This window comes from Haliaeetus leucocephalus, unplaced genomic scaffold (genome assembly GCF_000737465.1).
Source record: "Haliaeetus leucocephalus isolate CR32 unplaced genomic scaffold, Haliaeetus_leucocephalus-4.0 Scaffold92, whole genome shotgun sequence".
Classification (NCBI taxonomy): domain Eukaryota; kingdom Metazoa; phylum Chordata; class Aves; order Accipitriformes; family Accipitridae; genus Haliaeetus; species Haliaeetus leucocephalus.
This window is the reverse complement of record NW_010972528.1, coordinates 3,072,195-3,091,940: the sequence shown is the minus strand read 5'-3', so window position 1 is coordinate 3,091,940 and position 19,746 is coordinate 3,072,195. Positions and strand designations below refer to the sequence as shown.

Sequence of the window (19,746 nt, the reverse complement as noted above, 5' to 3'; positions counted from 1 at the left end):
TCTGCACCTTAGAGAAGAAAAAGTAAGTGAGAAAGGCTGGTTAATGGGGAGCAGAGCCAGATTAGGGCTGTTTGGTGCCTGTTTCTGAGCTTTCCAAGAAATCTGGATTTAATAGGCTAGTGTTGGCCTCTGCTTCAGCTTGATTGAAACTTCCTGATATATCATGCCAGGTTCACTTTTTTTGATGTTTCTGCCAAAGTTTAATGATCAAGTTTGTCAACTTCTGTGCTGGCAGTCTGCCTAGAGCTGATAGTTCCCGAATGTTTCAGCTAACGCATTCCCAGCTGGGGCACGGCACAAAATTACATACGTTGCCTTTCTAAATCTGTTTACTGAGTTGTCCTCAATCAGAAGCAGGGACATTAATTTGGCAGAGGAGGTCAGTATGATGTTAATATCTTCCCTTCTTGCTCTTCCAGTGAAATAACACCCAAATTTGGACAATATTGTAGTCTTAGAGAAATGGCTATGTACACACTTGCTGGTCTGCAGCCCCATAGGCCAGGCTCTGCTATAGTCTGCTTTGCTGCAAGTATAGTAATGTATGGTCCTCTCTTCTCCCTTGTCAGAGGGCTGCCTGTTTTGCTGCTCTTTTGGGAGTGAGAGGGCCCTGTACAGACTGCGATGTGTTTTAGGAACGTGTGAGTAGTTACTGTCAGTAAGCGGTGGTGTTTTCCCACGTGATTTAACTTAAGATGAAGAACCTGCTATCTAAAATTTTCTTCCTTCTCTCTTTCCTGTTCAGCCTGGTCTTTGGCAAAGCATGCATCTGCTGCTGCTTTCCAAGGAGGCCGAATGCTGGGTGAGCTCTGTGGTCCAAATTTGCTGCCGGACTCAATGCACAGAGTTGTGGGGCTGCTCGTCTTTGAGCTGTTCCCTAAATCTGGTGGGATACACAGTCCATCTGAGAGGTGGCCTGGTGTCGGAGCTGCTGTGCCCACACTGTGGCTGCTCCAGCAATTTCCTGAGAGTATTGGTCATGCCCTCCTGTTCTGGCTGGGTGTGGGATGGAGCTGTAACTCCAGGGTCTGCTTTTCAGCAAAATGAAGCTTTTGGCTGCCTTCCTGGGGATGGAAATGAAGCGGCCTTCTGGTAAGCTCCAGAAGTGATGTTTTGACTTGTCCCCACAGAGAAAGCCAGGTTTCCCTCTGGTGCTGAACATAGCAGGAGGTCAGGCATGGGTGTACCTATGTGGTCTGTCCTCAGCCACCCTGGAGGGAAGGGACTCTGCAATATGTAGCTACCCATGGTAGCTTCTCAGAGGCTTTTTGTTCAGATAAGGTGAAGGTAACCTGAAGTTCAGAAATACGTGAGCTCCCTTAGGCCCCATCTCATTGTTGTAGGAGACCTGAAGGAGAGCACACCGAGTGCTGTCATGGCTTTTTGTCTCTGCCCATCACCCCCAGCTTTCTGCCTTTCAGCATATCCAGTGGGATGCATCTGGAGGAGGACCGTGGCATGGCAGGAGTAAGAGCCTTGCAACAGCCTGAAACCACACATAGCTTTTGATATGCTTGGGGGGAATTGCAAAAAAGTCTCCCAAATAAACCCACTCCTCTGCTTTGATGGTGGCGGAGCTCAGCAGCAGATTTAAATCTCTCTGTGATTCCCAGGCCACCTCTATTGTGCATACAAAACAATACTTAACCTTGCAGGGAATTACATATAACACTGTGGTTTGCTGATGCATAGAAATGAACTATTTGTTGCGTACAAAAATAGTAGCTATACTATTTAATATTTTAATATACATATCCAAATATCAGTTTTTCTCCCACTCTTTGTTTTAGTGTATTTTTCATGGTTTGTAATACTTCCCATGGAGAATGGTTGTTTTTAGGGCACTGTAGGAGGCAGGTTCTGTTTCCTTTTAGCAAGGTCTCCTTGGGAGAATTTTGCCTTAAACGGAAGGAGGAAGTTTTGAAGTCAGGATTTACAGTTTTGGGAACACTGGAGCATGGAGTGGTCTTGTATTAATGACAAGCTGTGCTGTCTTTATGTTTTATTTCCCTTTTAGATCAAATGTTTAGAGAGGCTGTCAGTAGTTTGTGTGGTTTGACCAGAGGTTTGGTAGTGGAGAGCTTGCTGGTGTTTCTGAAATGCAGCGTTTCGGGAGGGTGACTAAAGAAGGGGTCTGCAATAAGGCTGCCTGGGAAATAAACAGAAATTTTGGCAATCAAGTGGTAGGGATCAAAGGTTGATGATGTTTCAGGCACTTCTCTCCATACAATCCCCTCTAAAACAGAAATCCTAGTTTTGTACAACTGTATCTACAACTTCATTGCATGTTGCATCCAAGAGTTCAAAAAGGAAAAGAAGGTAGGTAGTGTGGGGAGAGAAGATGCTGAAGGCACATTAATGGAGAAGGAGGACAATGTTTGGGATGACAGAGAAAGATGGGGCTGAGTAACAATGGAGAAAGCAAGGCAGATATTTGAATATGTGGAGAATCAAAGCCTTTGGGAGAGAGAATTGGGCTCTTTGGGTCAGGAGGCTGCAAGCTCTGCACAGGAATCTGCTGTTTTGCCATGGTGGCTTGTGCTTGTGTAACTCGGGGGGAAACAGTTTCGATGGGCAAATAAATCAAAGGTGCTAAAAACCCATGGTTGTTCAAAGTCAGTCAGCCATTTAATAGCACCTAATATAAAGGAGACAGGCTGAGGCCAACTAAGATGAAAAATAACTAGAAGCAGTGGCAGTTTTATGTCTGGAGCTAAGCTGGCTCTGCTGGTGGCTGCAACAGCTTGGAAATGGAGATCTCCTGATGGGGCAGAGTGACGAAAGGGGGGAGAAGGCCTGTCCCCAGTCTCTTTATTTATTTATTATATGCAATATATTTATGGTACTTAGCCCAGAGGAGCCCTGAGGTCTCTTGTGTGCTACCACGCTGACCAGTAAATACCCGTGGTGCGCGTCCATCTGGGCTGCCTCCCCTCCAGCCCCTCTTGGCTGCCCAGGCTGGACCCCAAAGGCAGGCACTGAGAGTGCAGGTATTGCCTCTTAACAGGAACTATTTAGCAGGAGGTTGCTTACTGCAAGCTACGGTTTCTCTTCCTGAATGTTTTCCCACTAGTCTGCCCAGAGCTAGACCAACATGTTCATGTACAAAGTGTCCCCGGGGGCCAGATCACCTGCGGTTTTCATAAACTATTAGAGAGCAGCAGCACGTGGAGGGACTGACTCAGTATTTTCCTTGTGCCACTACAGATGTGAAGCAAATGTATTGAAATTGGCTGTTGACATTCATTTTCTTTTTAAATTGCAAGAAAAGAAATCTAATTAGCAAGAGGAAAACTGAAACAGGTTACCTCCTGTTTTCCATAGGCAAATGGGGGATTAAGAAAGCTTTGTGGATTACTGGCATCTCTGTCTGAATCCTCTTCTAAATGCTCAGGTAGGGTTTGTTATGGCCTCTATTAAGCAGCAGTTGCATTGAACCTGGCCAGGCTATTTGCACTCTGGGGAAGTCTGATCCCAGCATTTAATTTGTAAAGAACTGGGAATTTCTTTGGAAGACATTCCTAAATAGCTATGGTAAAACATCCAAAGTCAATATATTGGGTGAGTGCAGAAAAAAACCCAATTTAAATCAGCTCATTACAGCAGGGTGAGGATTATCTGGGAAACTGAAAAAAAGTAGAGTCTTCACAAAAGACAGTGGGAGAAAATGTGCTATATCACTCCTGCATGTCTCCCTGCCTACCGGCCTACATTTGATAGCTATCTATAGCTGCTATTAAAAAGAATTTCAAAATTACTTCTAATTCTAGGATGGCAAAAGGCTTGATTTGATGATAAAAGCTGAGCAGCTTAGGGAAAATTCTGGCATGTTATTGGGCATTGCTGGATGCCCCGGCTATTTCTGGTGGCAATGAGGTGCAGGTTTCTGACTACAGTGGAAATCCCCCCTTTTCCCCAGGCCAGATCCTAAAGAGAAGATTGCCAGCCATCGTCTGCTTGGTACATGCATACTCATCGTCCTAGACAAGAACCAGGCTTTCAGTCATTCCTCAACATCTTAGGCTGACTGATGTGGTCACTTTGAAATGAAAGTCACTTTCTCCCCTTTTTAATGGAAATTAAAAGTTTAACCCTGGCACAAAAAGGAGCCTCAGTCCTGCTATATCAGTGCCCGCCAAGGATTTTGAATATGCACCAGTTCCAGTCATACCACGAACTGCACCATTTGCTGCAGAGCAGAAAGGAAAAGACCAAAATTGCCTTCATATTTTTTTTTTATGAATTCCGTGCTTTGATGCAGAGAGAAGTACCTTCAAATTGCTGAAGAAGAGCTGATCTTTATTACTGGGGTAAAAGACTAGGGAGGGTTATTGGCTGACTTCTTAAGAGATGTTCTTTCATTTGCTATGTGCAGTTTATGTCTCTATAAGGCCTCATCTGAGCATAGGAAGGAAAGATGTCCCAGGAAGATAAAGAAATCCCAAAGGTTTGAATTAACACATAGCAAAAAGAAAATGGTGATGCTGAAAGTAGAGCTGCATGTGGCATTTGCCACTGGGTTGTTGTGCCTGTGCACAGCCAGCCCTGGAGCGAGGAGTGCCGTGGGTTATGCTCATGGGAGCTGTGGTGGGGTCACTGGCAGAACACAGGAGACACCACCTTGAAACTGCATTAATGGCAAGAAGACGAAGGAGGCGATCATGCCCAATACACAGAATAGCATTTACCAAGTGTTTTCCAATGAGTTGAGTAAGCAAAACCCCAGCTCCTGAAGTTCAGTCTTGGCTTTGTCTGTGTGGGAAACGGTGGCTTCTTCTGTACCAGCCTTTGCATTCCTGTGCCAGCACCCACCAATCAGTCCCATCAGCAATCCCAACCAGCATTAGGAAGTGCACAGGAGTGTTTCAAACAGAGATTATCAGCTGTGATGGAAACTTCAGTCTGTTTTAGGTTATCCAGGTGGATTGTTTGGTGTGGTACCAACCCTTGCAAAAACATCTGGGCTGGGCATTAGTTAACTTTCAAAAAAAAGGTGAATTTGGAGTCATTCCGTAAATTCCTTTTGCAGAGCTCCTGTGGCTTCGCAGCTTCAGCCAAGGCTGGAGGTGAACCACCAGGCCTGCTTCCAACTAAATTCACTTGCCCCCGAAGTAACACTGTAATATCGGAGTCAAACTGGGTGGATAATTTTCAGCTGGCTGCTATATGCCTGCGCGAGTTGCAGAGGAGTTGCAGATGACTTTGGGAGTGGATCAGGTGCTGCTGTGATCGCACCCCTTCTTTGGCCAGTGGAAAGGTTCATCACAGATCAGGTCTGTGGACCTGGACGTAGTTTCTCCTAACAGCCCAGGACTGAAAACTCAAGCCCATATCCAGCTTCATTTAAATGAATAAAGCTGCTCCTGCTGACTTCCAAGGGGGCTGGATGAAGGGTCCAGGGTAGAAGCCAGTCCATGTTCTTGCTGACTCATGTATCTGCATGCACACACCCCCAAGAAAGAAGAAAAAAATAGAGTCGTCACTTTTATTCACAGGCCACAATAAAATCCAGTTTGCTTACCCATAGCTCTGTTGGCGCTTGCACACTAAGCGGAGCTTAAAGCATTTTTGAACTCATAGAGTAATAAAAATAAGTAATGGAATATATTCATAATATAGCTAGAAAATATATGAGCAGCCTCAACCTGATGTAATTGAAAATGGATTTAGCAAACAGGCTCAGAACAGTGACCTTATTTTGTAGATGCTTTAAGCTATTTGTATCGCTGAGTGAATTTCCAAAAACTCAGCCATTAGATTTCCTATATTTTGGACAATTTATGATCTTAGTTTGATTTTTCCCCCAGCTGCATTAGCAGGTGGGAGCAGTCTGATTGTGCGAGTTAGGAGGCATAAAAGCTGCCTCTAGACTCCTCAGATTTTAACAATGGCAAATGGAGCAATAATAAAATCCCAGTTGGGTCTTCCTGATAGTCTCTGTTATATCCTTCTCTCTCCAGTTAGTTTTAACTTTGATAACTCTGTTTGGCCAGTAATTTGCTTTAGTCTTTGCCCATGATTGAATTATTTTGAAAAACTAGAGTAAAATAAAGATTACTCTCAGGAAAAAATGATGGTAGAATAGCTGTGGCCTGATTATCTCTTTTCTCAGCTGATCAGCGCCAATGTAGGTGATTTCTAGTTGGTGGTGTTCATCCTTGCTGCCAGCTTAGGTGTTGACTTCAAGTACCAGGTGTAAAGGGAAGGGGCGGGGGGTGGGGTGGGGTGGGTGAAAGTAAGTTGCCTGCCTTTAATGTGGTCATCCAGATGAAAAAAGTCACAAAGATTTCTTTAGATCTTAAAAGTGATGGAAGCCTTATTTTGTTTAGTGAGATTTGGTGTGGAATCTCAATTTTTCTATAATCCTTCCTATCAAAAGTAGCTACGTAGGGCTGAAGTGTCCCCAGACAAGCTCCTACAGGGCAGGGCATGGGTGAGGTCGAACCGTATGATTGACGCTGCCACTCTGGTACAACGCCTGCCAGTTCATTTGGAGAATTTGTATCTCTCAAGTCCAGGAGCTTTCAGCAAAAAAGCAGGTTTCTGGAAGTCTTATCCGTTCTTTGGCAAGTGCAGGCACTTCTGCTTTCAGAAAAAGCTTGCTTTCCTGTGACTTTCCTGATAAGGCTGCTCCTGGAGCACAGCATCTCCATCAGCTCTTATCACAGCACTCGCTGGCAGGTGGACCTGGTGTCCGTAATGCTGTGGTCAATCCTCCTTGCCCAGGATTTTCTGCAAGTTTAATTTTAACTGCCAAATCCCAGCCCTGTCTGCTTCCTCTTATCACCCGAGTTGCCCAAAGTCTTCCTTGCCCACTGGGCACCAGCAACCCGCGGCTTTCAGGCTCTTTCACAATTATAGATATGCAGCTCAAGGATTATCTTGTTACTCTGGAAGGCTTTTGCTTTGTGTGTTTGCGGACAAGCATTCCAGCTTGTATTAAATAACAGTCAGCTTTAAGCTGACTGGTACTTTGTGGTGGTGTCTGTTGGGGGATGAAAGTCTCGAGTGCTGTTTACGAGCAAAATTTGTACTTTTATTCAAATTTCTGCCAGGGGCCAACCAGTTCTGTGGGGGTCTCCAAACAACTCCTCCTTCCTCTAGATCCTTCATCACAGAATCATAGAACGTTTTAGGTTGGAAGGGACCTTAAAGGTCATCCAGTTCCAATCGCCCTGCCACGGGCAGGGACACCTTCCACTAGACCAGGTTGCTCAAAGCAGCATCCAACCTACGCTTCCACCTGGCCTTGATCCTTCACCCATCCTGTATTACTTTGGGCTGTTAAAAGCCAAAAAAATCGGTGCGTGTGCTGTTTTTCAGCGATCTGACCCATCATGGTAGTTGGTACCTGCGACTCTGGAGGGGCAAGATAGGAATCAGAACAGCATTTTGGCACAAGTTTTAAACACCGATGTTTCAGAGGCTGCAGCAAAAATGCAGCCTGGCACACATTACTTAAAAAAAAAAAAAAAAGATCAAGCAAGAGTAAAATGAAAGACAAGTTATAATATATAAGCTAGGTAAAGGAAAAAGATTTTTTTCCTTAAACTTAGAAACACCTTTGTGTCTTTCAGAGGTGAGCAAACTGTAAATTTGGATTAAAATACTCTCCTGAAAAAAAATCACTTCATTTTACAGTTTCTCTTTCCCAGTAAGTTGATTTATGTGACTTTCCTGGGAATTTAATTCTGCCTGCCCTCTGTGTGGAAGGACAATTTTGAGGTGAACAAGCACTGATTTAAGGTTTGCAGGGACTGTACCCCAGATGAAGAACTTTGTAGCCATCATGGGATAGAAATGCCGTTATCCTTTTGATCTTGTTGCTTGAAGACATATATTCATTGCCAGTCAGGATCAGAAGAAACCAAACCTTGATCTTGGCTAGGATACTGCATAAATAGGAGCAATGTGGGGGAAGCTTCTCATCCAGTTGTGCAACGTGCAGAGGTGGAGGTGGATGGTGTGGATGGGGCTCTTGCTCTGGGCACAGTCTTTTTATCTCCTTCAGCAAAAGAGTGTCACCCCTGGGTTAGCCTCCAGGTGACACTGGTGGGATGCTTCAAGCAAGAGGTACTTGTTGAAGTACAGATGCTTTAGTTTTCTGTAATCAGAAGCAGACAGCAAATCTGGGACCCATCCTCTGAGCTGTGCATTGGTATTCTTCACCCTGCCTGCTGCAGAGAAGTCACGTTTTGGGAAAAGAACGCAGAAAAACAATACAGGCAGCTGGGCATTCTCTGTAGCTATTGTGGTGTTCTGACAATGATACCCTTTTCACCCAGTGTTGCTGTAGATTTTGTTCTCCTGCTGTGTTCCTTTCGTAATTGCCAATTAAATAGGCATCTTCGACTCAATTTATCACTGGTCTAAATTTGTCTTTCAGGCAAGGGAAACTGGGTTAGCATTTGGCAATACAGGTATGTTTTAGGAGCAGCAGACTTATTTAGTTTGGGGAAGAAATATTGATGTGCGTGTGGTAAATTGGCTAATTTTGTCCTGTAGCATCATTTCCTGAAAGAAAAGCAACAGGGTTTATAATTGATTTGATTAAATAATAGATGATACATTCTCCTACTGCGAAGTAGGCAGCATTTCCAGTCTATGAGTCTTCGATGGATATGAATGGAGAGACTCTAAACAGTACGTGAGCAGGGGTAGTTAGGCACTGCTGCACACCAGAGCACAGTGTCAGCGACTTGAACAAGAAACTTGAGGTAAATTAAAGTTCCTTTAAAGTTTCTTTTTTCTCTCTCCCATTGCTTTATCACTGAATTTCTTCACAGGAGCTTTCTCCAGACCTTCTCACTTCCAGCTGTGGCTTTAAAGATGTGTTATAGCTGTCCACAGCACACAGAGAAAGGCTCCAGATTTGACAGTTAGGCATAAGTCTTTGTCACCTTATCAGCAAAAGTTGCAACGGACTCCTTTTTATATCCCCTTGTACATGGAATTGATAATTCTTTTTTTCTTTCTTGGTCATTTAAGTAGGCTGTAGTAAGCCTATTATTAAATTGACGCTGGGGCTAATATATAAAATAATATGCAAAGTGTATGGCCAGATTTTAAAATCTGGATGTTGTTTTTTGACCTCTGAGTTGAGACCAGCGACACTTTCCCCCAAGCATTGACTGTCTGCAGGGCCATTTCGTACAGCTGGACATGAGGCTGCTAAAGTGCCTGTGCACTTCTGGCCAGAGCCGCTGTCAAAATAAACATTCAAGGATGAGCTTGGAGCTTGCTGCTGAAATTCCTGCAAGTTCATCTCTAGGTGCCCAGGAGAACATTATTAAACTTCTGTGTTGGGACTCCTTTGCATGCTGGTAGGTTTGCCAAAAGGCACCCAGCAAGCTGTAGCCCGTATGGCCAGGCAGATGGATTTTGTGCGTCATCAGGTCCCTTTAGAAGTAAAGGCACAACATTAAGATGGCATGGTCCTTGTGTGTTTAAACAGTTGAAGCAAGAGGTGTCTTGTTATGCTTGGTAGCTGCTATTTTGCATTTCTGTCCAGAGCTGGGAGATGCATTGTGTTGGAGAGGATGCAGCTGGATGGAGAGGGCAAAAGATACTGCCAGGTCTGTCATTAATTCCAGCCCTGGGTCTTTGCCTATCTATTCTATGTCCCTTAATGAGCATCCTGCATCATTTGAACATACGGTAGACAAAACGCTCCGTAATTTCTTAAATGTAATTCAGTTTTAGGATGAAGCTTGCAGGCTTTTCCTCTTCAGGCTTGAGTCATGCTTTGGGTTAATAGCCCAATTAGTTGCTAATGGTCAGTGCACCCATAACCAGGAGCAATGAAGCTTCGCCTCCAGTGCTGCTAAGTCCCACTCTGTGGCCAGTGAGCTCTGCATTGGTTAAGGGCCAGTTCTGCAGAAGCACTTTGAGATAATTTTGGTCTGAATTTTTAAATCTGAACATAACTCTTGATTTTCAGTCGTTGTGCCCCTCACTATGCCCATTCCCTAACGGTGGCTGTGTTGCTGTTTGCAGATGATGGGAAGCTGTCCCTGGAGGAGTTCCAGGCTTTTTTTTCTGACGGGACGCTCAATGAAGAAGAACTTGAGAAGCTCTTTCATACCATTGACTCGGACAACACCAAGTAAGTTCCTTGTGCTGACATCCCTCTGTTTCACAGAGCCTTTGGATCACGGCATTAGTGTGCAGGGGCAGTGCTGCTCTGGAGAGCTAAGCACCACAGAGGCTGCTGGGGTGCGACTTGCTTTGCAAAACTTTGCAAAATCTCAGTTTCTGCTTGGTTCGTGTCTCAGCATGATGGCCACTATGGCTTCTTTTGTCTTGGTGGTTTTTTCAGGCTATTTTCTTTAGTGCAACCTGATCTTTATGGCATCTGAAATGATGCTTAGTTTTACCCATGAGGGCATTTATATGGCTCTTCAGCTTTTCCACTTTATCTAAAAGCTTCACTCTACTGTAAAAGGCAACTGTGTGAATCTCTGTAAGCGTAGTCCTATCCAGCTATTTTACACAATCAAACTGGAATGATTTGTGGTCTTGTCTCTTTGTGATGTCTCTCTCCCCTGCACTTGGACCATGCCTGCTGTGCCTCCCATCCAAAATATCCCCTGGAAAGTAGTAATCGCTCTAGCACTTAATAGAAATGAGCCCCCTTCTCTGTGAAGTTCAGCTGCGTGGAGGCCATCACAAGCCCTGCAGCCACTGGTATAGATGCTTTGCCTCAGCTCAGATCCCAGCAGCCTGATGTGGCTATACATCTGTCTGCACAAAGCCTGGGCAAGGCAGCAAGGGGACGGATCCACGAGCAGCACTGCATGGTCTGCATCGCAGCTGCAATAGCAGCAGGGAAAAACAATGGCAGAGGAGGGCTCTAGGTGTTCTTTGGGATGATGTTACATCAAAGTTGAAACTAAATATGGCACCTAACCGCTCTCACTGAGAGTCAAGCTTTTGCAGGCTGCGCCGAGCTATCAAATTAAGGTGACAAGCACGTTAGCAGCTGATGTTTCCTTCCCCTCCACCTGCCTTTGCTGTCTCTCCCTCAGCACCTCCTCTGACTGCCTTTGCCTCTGAAGGGGTCCAAGGTGTTTGTAGGTCCCCTGATAAGTGTCTGGCACTGACAGCGTTTGGGATCGGCACAAAGCTGTGGGGTCTGGGGGCCCCAGTGGGACGCCCCCACCAGCAGGTAACAATGGTGCTGGGCACTGGCACACAGGACACAGCCCACTGGTGGGTTTTCTCTTTCCAAGAGGAACCCGTCTTCAAACGCCTGAGTAGTTTAGGCTGTTTGGAAATACAAATGAAAAGCCAGCTTTGAGTCATATTCCAGTGTGACTCTTATTCCTCTAGAGAGAAAAACTCTGTCCAAAAAGCAGATGAAAGATAATCCAATTTCAAATGAGAAGTCTTGCAGTAAGTGCTTAAAAAATAATAGTCTGCTTAATTATAAAGCTATCTATCTGGCAGCACATAGATCGAGCCTTGCCCGTGTGAGTGGTGCATGCTTTGCCACCCATCCAAAACATCCCCTGGAAAGCAGTGATCGTTCTAGAGTGTGCTGGCACCAAAGCAGCAGATGTAAAACTCATCGACCTGATACAAGGGCTGCTGCTGAAGGCGTTTCTGAAAGCAAAGTAATTGTGAGGTTTCTCAAAATCCAGTCTTTCCCATGCGTCTAGTTCCCAAAACTTATTCCAAGATCAGAAATGCCAAAGACCAGCTTGGTGTTGTCACAACCCAGACTGGACAGACCAGGGAGTCGTGTTTAATTTGAAATTCCCTCGGGCTAAATTAAGGTGAAATGACACCAAACAATCAGTTAAAGATTTTATTTATGACAGGAGCAAACTGAACTGGGGAGGCGTGGTAGTAGGTGGCAGAGTTTCTCACAACTGGAATTGGCATAAGACTACTTCTGTAAACCGTGTAACCATATACATCAATTCAGGGAATAAGGAGATCCCTCCTGTTGAGTCACGAGGTTCAGAGCAGACCCCCTTGCTTTCTAGACTCCTCCTCAGAGAAGGTCCCAGGGGCAGCTGGATCCACTCTTAGTCTCAGACTTGGTCAACAGTTTATATCTTGAAACAGATGAGGTGTAGGGATTGTGGAAAAGGAAAGAGAGAAGACAGAGAGAGAAAAAGGAAGCGAGAAAGATCTCACCAGTCCTTGGTCCAGCGTTGGTTCAGTCAGCCAACAGTTCCAGTGGGCTTGCGCACCTGGGGTTTCAGTCTGTGTCTTTTTATCATCCTTGCCCCTCCTTCGGGTGGGCACCTGAACTCATCAAGTTAATGAGCAGTTTGTGAGCCTTTGGGCTTGGGGGTCGTTTGTGGAGTAACTTCTCCTTCCCTGCAGACATGGCCATTGTTTGATCTTTGTATCAGAACAGCTTATCAGAACAGGGAGCTGCGCACCCTCCAGCACGTCCTCCCCCTCCTGTTGCTGATGTCTGAGCTGATGGGCTTTTCACCTGGGCTCCTTGCTGTGCAGGGTTTGTCTTTAAGCAGAACTTGCCCCACCACAATGTTTGAGAGATTAACTCTTTCAGTCTCTCACAGGCGTATAGTATTCACTGAATAATTAATCAAAGAAACTTAAGTGATCTTGTTATTAAAATTAGCTGGGAATGATCCATCCCTTCTAATGGTTCCTCTTCAATAGATACTAGATGCTGCCTTGTCCTTTGTGGGTCTATTTATTGAGCTCCAGGTGATGCTCCTGGGTGGGCTCTCTGTAGAGCTGCCTCTGTTCTGAAATAATTTCTAGCATTGCCTGAGCTTATCAGCCTTCACCTGGCCTTTGAAAGAATGTAGGGAGCTGATGTGCATAAACCAGGGTGTATGGGACTTAGTGTGTTCGTTTCTTCTGGCCTTCTTCAAATGGGAAATTGAATTGCCATCCATTTTTGTCTGGGGATTGTAGAGAATCTGCAGCTTGCTCTGAGCCTTAGTAAGGGATGTCTTCTAAACTGGACACAGAGAAAATGTGTCATTTCTAATGTCATGCAACAGTGCTGCTGGCAAGCAGGGTCTTGCTGAGCAGCTCTTGAGCGTGGCAAGAGTTCCCACAATTCATTAGTATTTTTCTTTTGCCAAGCTGGCTTGATCCAGTCATCAATACCCGTTAGGGACCGATACTTGCACAGAGCATGTAGCATCTGCTGTTCTTGGCTGGAAGGAAAAGCAATGAGTTGGTCACCCTTCCAAGTTAAATCCTTGCATGAAATTGGCACTTGCTTATTGATTTGGAAAGCATAGACACCTACAGCAAATTTATGAAGTTGGGGGAAGAAAATAGTCCTCATTTTTTATCTGCAAGAGCTCTCAGTCTCCAGAAAACCTATTTCAGAGCTGGGCTTCCTTCTGCAAAAGTGCTTTTCACTATGAAACCAGTAGTTTGCTTGACTGTAGTCAAGTTGTGTGTGTGCTCTTCACCTTGCACTGTCTTTTGTTCTCCTCCACACAGTAAATTGGTGGGTCTGTGGGAGGTTGGGCAGGAAAGATGCTGCCTCAAGCCCCCGGCATGCCCAAGCACTAGGGTTGCAATTTTGAGCACTGCTGCCACCGAGCAAGAGGAGTGGAGCGGAGCTTTCATTCTTCCATTTTACAGGGGAACGTAGGAACAACATTATCTTTTCAAAAGGCTGTTTGAATGACAATTATTTGCTATTTGATAGAAGTTTGTTTATTTTAAAGGCTGTTTTTTGATACTCCATTTTATCCGTGTGTTTTTCTTATATCATGTTTGTTTAGTGTGCAAAACAAAGTTTGCTATTGAAATTGCATTGCAGCTAGAGTAGAAAATGAAGAAAATTATGTTCTTGCTGATTATTAGTAATTGCTGTTACCAGCCAAATTACAAAATGTTCATTCAATTTCCTGGAGTATTTTTAGGAGCAGGGAACTGCCTTACTGGAGTAGATAAAATGAATGTCTGTACTGGTTGCTTGACTTGCTTTGGTTGGGAAGGTGGTGGAACAGAGAAAAGTTGGGCAGAGGAGTGGGAAAATGAGGCTGGTTATGGATGCAGGCATAGCTGTGCTGCTGTGGGGAGTCAGTCATGATGTGCTGTGGCTGGAGGAATGCGTGCTTCTGTCTCGGGCATCACAGTCCCCCAGTGAAACACCTCATTGCCAGCAAGGCCAGTTAGGAGGTTGCTGAACTGAAATGAGATACCCCCAAAATAGGCCAGGGGTGTTAATGAGGCTCCTTCTTTCTTCTTGCCTGCCTGGGAAGTGTCTCTAGGAGGTTAATGATGTGGCGTGGTGGGCATGGCTCCAAACACCCGCCTCGGGGGTTTTATTGCTGGGTATCTCCATAAGAGAACCTGCCATCCATGGCAGGGTGCGACGACTGTGCTCTAAGTCCCAACATTGCTGGCTATTTCATCTGGCAGCAGGCACCTGCCAAATGAGTCATGTATTTCACTCATTTTTTGGCAAAATTATATTCATAAACCTACTGTTGCTTAAAAACGATGATTAAGTGGCATTTTTCTCTCCATTGCTCACACTGGCTGCCCTCCTTCGCTCCTCCCAACTGAAGCAGGAGGCAAAAGCAAGATGTTGCTAGGTGGTTTTTCACTATTGTGTTTAGCTGCTATTTCAGGAGGTTTCAGCACTGCTTTATGGGGAGCTGCCTGAAGATTAATGGGGAGGTAATGATATGTTACTATTAATATAAATGCTACTGGAATCGCACAAATTATATGTATGATATGTAGACATACATATTTAAATATACATATTTGGTTTAGTGGCAGAACAGGGCTTTAGAAAACATTAGATTGATGTTCACCGGGGAAATCCTGTTATATTTGCAGAGTTATCTATACCTTTTCTTACCTTTTCTAACTATATGTATCAATTTTAAAAGGAAAAAGTCACTGCAAATGGAAAGTCAAACAAGTTTTAGGGTCATGAATGACAAGATGAAGCCCTTTAACAATGTTACTGTGATACTGGACAAAACTTCCTTTGTCTGACCTACAGTTCCCATCTTCTTCCAGCTCCCTGGGCCAGCACTTACACCCCCTCTGCATCGCCTCGGAAGGAAGGAGCACCTCTCAGTCCTTGTGAAAGCAGGGGGAGGTCAGACGTGGCTATTGACCAAACAAATTTAGTCCTGGCAGGAGATATTTCAAAAATTCCTTTTCTATCTCGTACATTTTTCATAGCTGCAGAGGGCAATCCTTTGGGGAGAGATCTGCTCACTGGAGCAGGACTTGTCCGGTGAGCCGTACAGGTCCATTCACAAGGAGCCAAGAACATGGCATTAGCATTCTGCTGCTCTGTCGTTTGTTATCTCTTTGCTAGGCTTATAGCTATTCTTTTAATTGCTTCATTCCCCCCTCTCCCCCTCTAAATGAGCTCTTTTCTCCAGTGGCAAGCACTAGAAAAGGTTGGAGCATTCATGTAGGATAATTAACAGAAGCAGTATCTCTTCTCAGAAGCCCTTCACAGCTTCCCCAGACTGTCACTTTTGCCAGAGGATTGTGACAATCGGAGAACTGAAGACGCTCAGGTTCTCCAGCCTGTACCGCATTCAGCAGCATGCCGTCTCCTGCTCTCCCTGGCAGTTACCCGGGGTGGAAGTCCAGAGGGGCAATGATAGGCGATGGATGGGAAAATTGATGACGTAACTTTGGATGCAGAACAACGTCCTTCTTGGAAACATGGAGCCACCTTCCTTCTCCGCTCCCTCAGCTGCTGAGATGTCACAGGGAGCTGTCTTATAAATCAGTAATTTGGGGTCGCTTTGGGGTGCAGGGATGTAGTGGGGTATGGTCAGGGCAGCTACTAACCTGAATGCTGTGTTCAACCCCAGAGCCAGGGGAGGCACGACTGCACCGGGCCACCACAGAAGCAGGTAACAATGCTGATGAGCTTCTCTGCCTGTGCTAATTAGTCCTGCCCGGAGAGCTCTGTGCTGGCACAGCCGTGCTGCTTCCAGTGATGGATTCGGCTGCAGCATTTCAGGAGACCCGCAATGCCAGTGTGGACAGGGTGGGAGCTTGGGGCTGCCCCTGCTTTTGCAGGGAGATGGGGTGTACCTGGCCCTGAGTGAGGTGTTTAAATGGCTGTAGTCCCAAGTGGAGCTGTTGGTGGGGACAACCTTGCTGCCTGGCAAGGCGAAGCTGACTGCGGTGGGTCCAGCCCTGGGCTGGCACGGTGGGATAGCCTCTCCTCAGGCCCAGTGATACCAAAATTCACGGCCTGCTGCCAGCGCCGCTTACTTAAGGTTGATGGAAGCAGAGCGGAGGGACAAGTCTATATTGCACTGGCTGTTAATTGTGCAGGAGAAGCTGTTAAGATCATGTTAGCGCTAATGAGGGATATGAGCAGGAGTGAGCCATCTCCTGCAGTTGTGACTGACTGGTTACGGTGTGTGTTTCGAGCCAGCGGTGGCTGTGCAGAGCATTGGTGCCAGAGCCGTGGCCTCTAAGGAGAGGGAGGGAGCAGGGCAGTGCGTGCTCCTCCTGCGCACCCTCCCCAGGCCCCTTCCTCCTCTAACTCAGCTGGGAAAAATCCCCTCAGCTCTTGTCCGATTTCAACCCTCTGCAAACATCATCAGGGCATTTGTGGGGCCAGAAGCTCTCAAAATTGGGCTGATAGCTTGCATGGATGAATTTTGTTTCTCTGTTACTTCGATTGCATTGATACCCAGAGAGTAAAATTGTGTTCCGTTAGACCCTGCGCAAACACATAAGTCTGTGCTGTGGCTATGAAGCTTAATGCTCCATAATGGTGAGCAGCATCCCAAAAGTGGGAGGAGATGCTGGCAAGGTGCTCCCAGTGAAGTTGGGGGTCTGAACTGATGCTGTTCCCCATGAGAGGAGCCAAAGGAAGGCATCTCAGTAGCAGCCCTGCAGCTCTCCAGCTTGGTGGTACCCTGCCTCTGAAAACTCCTGGTTTGGTGTTGTGTAAGAGCAATGTGGCATTTTGGAAGGGTCAGAGACAAAGGCAAAGGAGCTCAAAATCCGTTCCCAAGCAAAGAGCTAGCAGCAAACAGCTTGCAAGGAAGGTTGATGTGTGCAAACTAAAGCTACACCTTGTGCTCCAGCTGATAACCTGGGCAGAAATGGACCTTCACATCATCACAAGTGAATATGAGGTTCTCAACATCCTCCTTCCAGCACACAACCCTGCTCCAGACCTGCACACCCTCAGTTCCTTCCATCACGCAGCAGCCTGCTGTCCTTCTGCTCCAGTAATGATTTTCCTCTGGTGGAAAAGGTCTGTTGCCACCACTTTGTTTGGATACCACAGTCCCCCCCGGCATACCCTCTGAGCTGCTTTACATTCCCCCAACCTGCGTTGGACCTGCTGTCCTTTGGTGTGAGGAGACTGCATCTGAGAGAGTCCACTGTGGACTTTAGCCTATGCTGCCCTTGCTTTTCTCCAGACTTTTGCAGTCCAGTCCTCTGAAAGTTGAACAGAAAGTACTTCTACTTCTTGGGCAAGGAATAATGATGATTATGATTGAGTATTTTTTTTCCTGTTTTTTCTCCCCCTCTCTAATCTTGGCTATTTACATTGCAAACCCGATTCAGTGGAGAGCTGGATTTGTCTGGGAGCTGAAGCCCACGCTACGGAGATGGATGTACCCATTGAAACCAACTTAATTTTTGAATAGTGAATGTTCTCAATTAGCTCTCTGGGAAACAAATTACAGATAGTATAATCAGCTGAGATTTTAACTGATTCAAGAGACGGTTCTTATCCCTTCTGAAAGGGACAAAATGATTGCACAAAAATTATATGTCTGGCTCTAATTTCTGGCTCTCGAGAGTGTGAGCATTTGGTGGATTTTGTTCTTTCTGTTTGTGTGGAAGATGTTTTTTGAGTCCTAGCTTATTCTTCTCTGTGCCGACATATCACTTATGCTATCCTCTGCTCTACTTTCCATTTAAGTGAAGATACACTTGGTGCCAAAGCTGGTGCTCAGCAGCTGCATGCTGATAGAACTACTAAACATCTCAGACTCATCAAAGAAAAGGGGCTTTTAAAAAATAAAAATTTCTCACTGGGAAGGTCATCAGGAGAAACACAAAGCTGGAAAAACTGCACAGAAACTTGTTTGAAAAAACATTTGAGAACGTTTTTCTATTTCTAATCATATTTCCCAGGTGTTTTCCCAGGCAGCCTCTCAGCGGGGTCCCTGGAGGGAGCCTGTTTAATGCTGGCAACAAGGCAGATTGGAGCTGGGAGCAGCAGGCTGGTGTTTACTGTGAAGGGCAAGGATCGGGGAGGGTTTATCTGTGCAAACAGAGTGGAGAAGTATCACACCGGAGGGTTTTCTAGCTGGGACTGGGGCTCAGCTTCTTATTTTTTGATTGTGCAGGGCCATTCTGCATCAGAGATTTTCTTTTCTAGGGAATGGAAAGATACCAAGATCTTGCATTAAAACCATAGAAGTGACTTAGGTATTTAATTCTAATCAGCTGCTTGTGTTCGAGTCATGTAGGCATTCAAATAGATTATAGCGTTTTGGTTTAAGCTCCAGTCTTACAAATTTATGTGTGTGTTTTTTCTCAATAAATGTGTATAGGGCACCACAATCAAGCAGCAGACGTGTCCAGCTGCTGCTTGGCAGGCAGAGCAAGCCATCTGCCCAGGGACTGAATTTGGGGAGTGGGTTGTTTAGATCATTTTTCAGTGGCAAGAGAAGAGAATACATGAGAAACAAAGACAGTGGGAAAATACAGGCAACAGAGTACAGGGATTTCTTGCTTTACTATTCTTTTACTAGTTCCCTGCCAGTTGTGTGTCACATATCCAAACCTGCACATTTGTTGCTCTAATTTCTTCCTCTCCTACATACAACTTTGGTGATAACCAAGATACCTGCTAAATCTAAAAGGAGGTGGAAGATGATTTAATTTTAACTCATGCTCTCAATGTCTTACCATTTGCTTCTGCCAATTAGCAAATCATTCAGCTGAGCTCCGAACAATGGTTTTTCCCTGTCTCTTTTGCAGTTCAATATTACAGAGATTACAAATAGACATCAGATTAGTCCAGGCTTCCGTATCAAGTAGAAATAGGCAAAATGTTACATGTTCATTCACCAAAAAAGGCCATTTCTGACTGACTCATACTGTTGGCAGTTTGTGCAAAAAAACCCCGAGACCCTCTCCTCCCCCAAAAAGGAAGGAGTATTTATTTGTTTTAATGGTTTGCTTTGAAAATTGAGCTAAAAGAAATAATGAGAGGTTAAAAACATGCATAAATGACTTTTGATGGAAACGAGAGGGCCAAGAAGTGGAGGGAAGTTTGTCTCTGTGCAGAACCAGTTGAAGTATAGCTTTACTGCAAGCCATGGAGAGTTATTGGTGCCATTAACCTGCCCCTGTGAAGGTCAAAAATCACAGCATCCCTTGGCTTTCTTCCCAAGGAGGACCAGGACACCAGCACCCCAGCACGGCTGGGCAAGGTCGTTCAGTCAAACAGCTCTTCTCTGGGTAACTCAGCCCTGCAGGGTCCAGCACGGTACCGCTCTGAAATCCGGGCAGTGACTTCCAGTCCCTGTTATGCATACATAAATCTTTTCCACATTTATAACTGGTTTATCACTGCATTCACACACCTATCTTGTTCTTGTCCCTGTCGTGGTGAAGAGCAGTGTTGGCTTTGCAAGCACCCTCAAGTTCCCTGCAGTGGTATTTGGTGGGGTGATGACCTGAGCCCCTCCAGTCGCCACCCAGCATCACAACTGGGAGAAGAAGAGATGCTGCATAAATGCGAGTGAGCAGTACCTGATAGCC

General features: G+C 45.4%; 1 protein-coding gene across 1 annotated transcript in view; it reads left to right on the top strand.

Annotated features, from left to right (window-relative positions):
• Positions 1 to 19,746, top strand: part of NECAB2 (N-terminal EF-hand calcium binding protein 2) — an 86,292-nt gene that overhangs the window by 31,775 nt on the left and 34,771 nt on the right. The window contains exon 3 of the mRNA XM_010584623.1: positions 9,997 to 10,105. Coding sequence (XP_010582925.1) covers positions 9,997 to 10,105 — 109 coding nt within the window. The remainder of the gene's footprint in view (positions 1 to 9,996; positions 10,106 to 19,746) is intronic.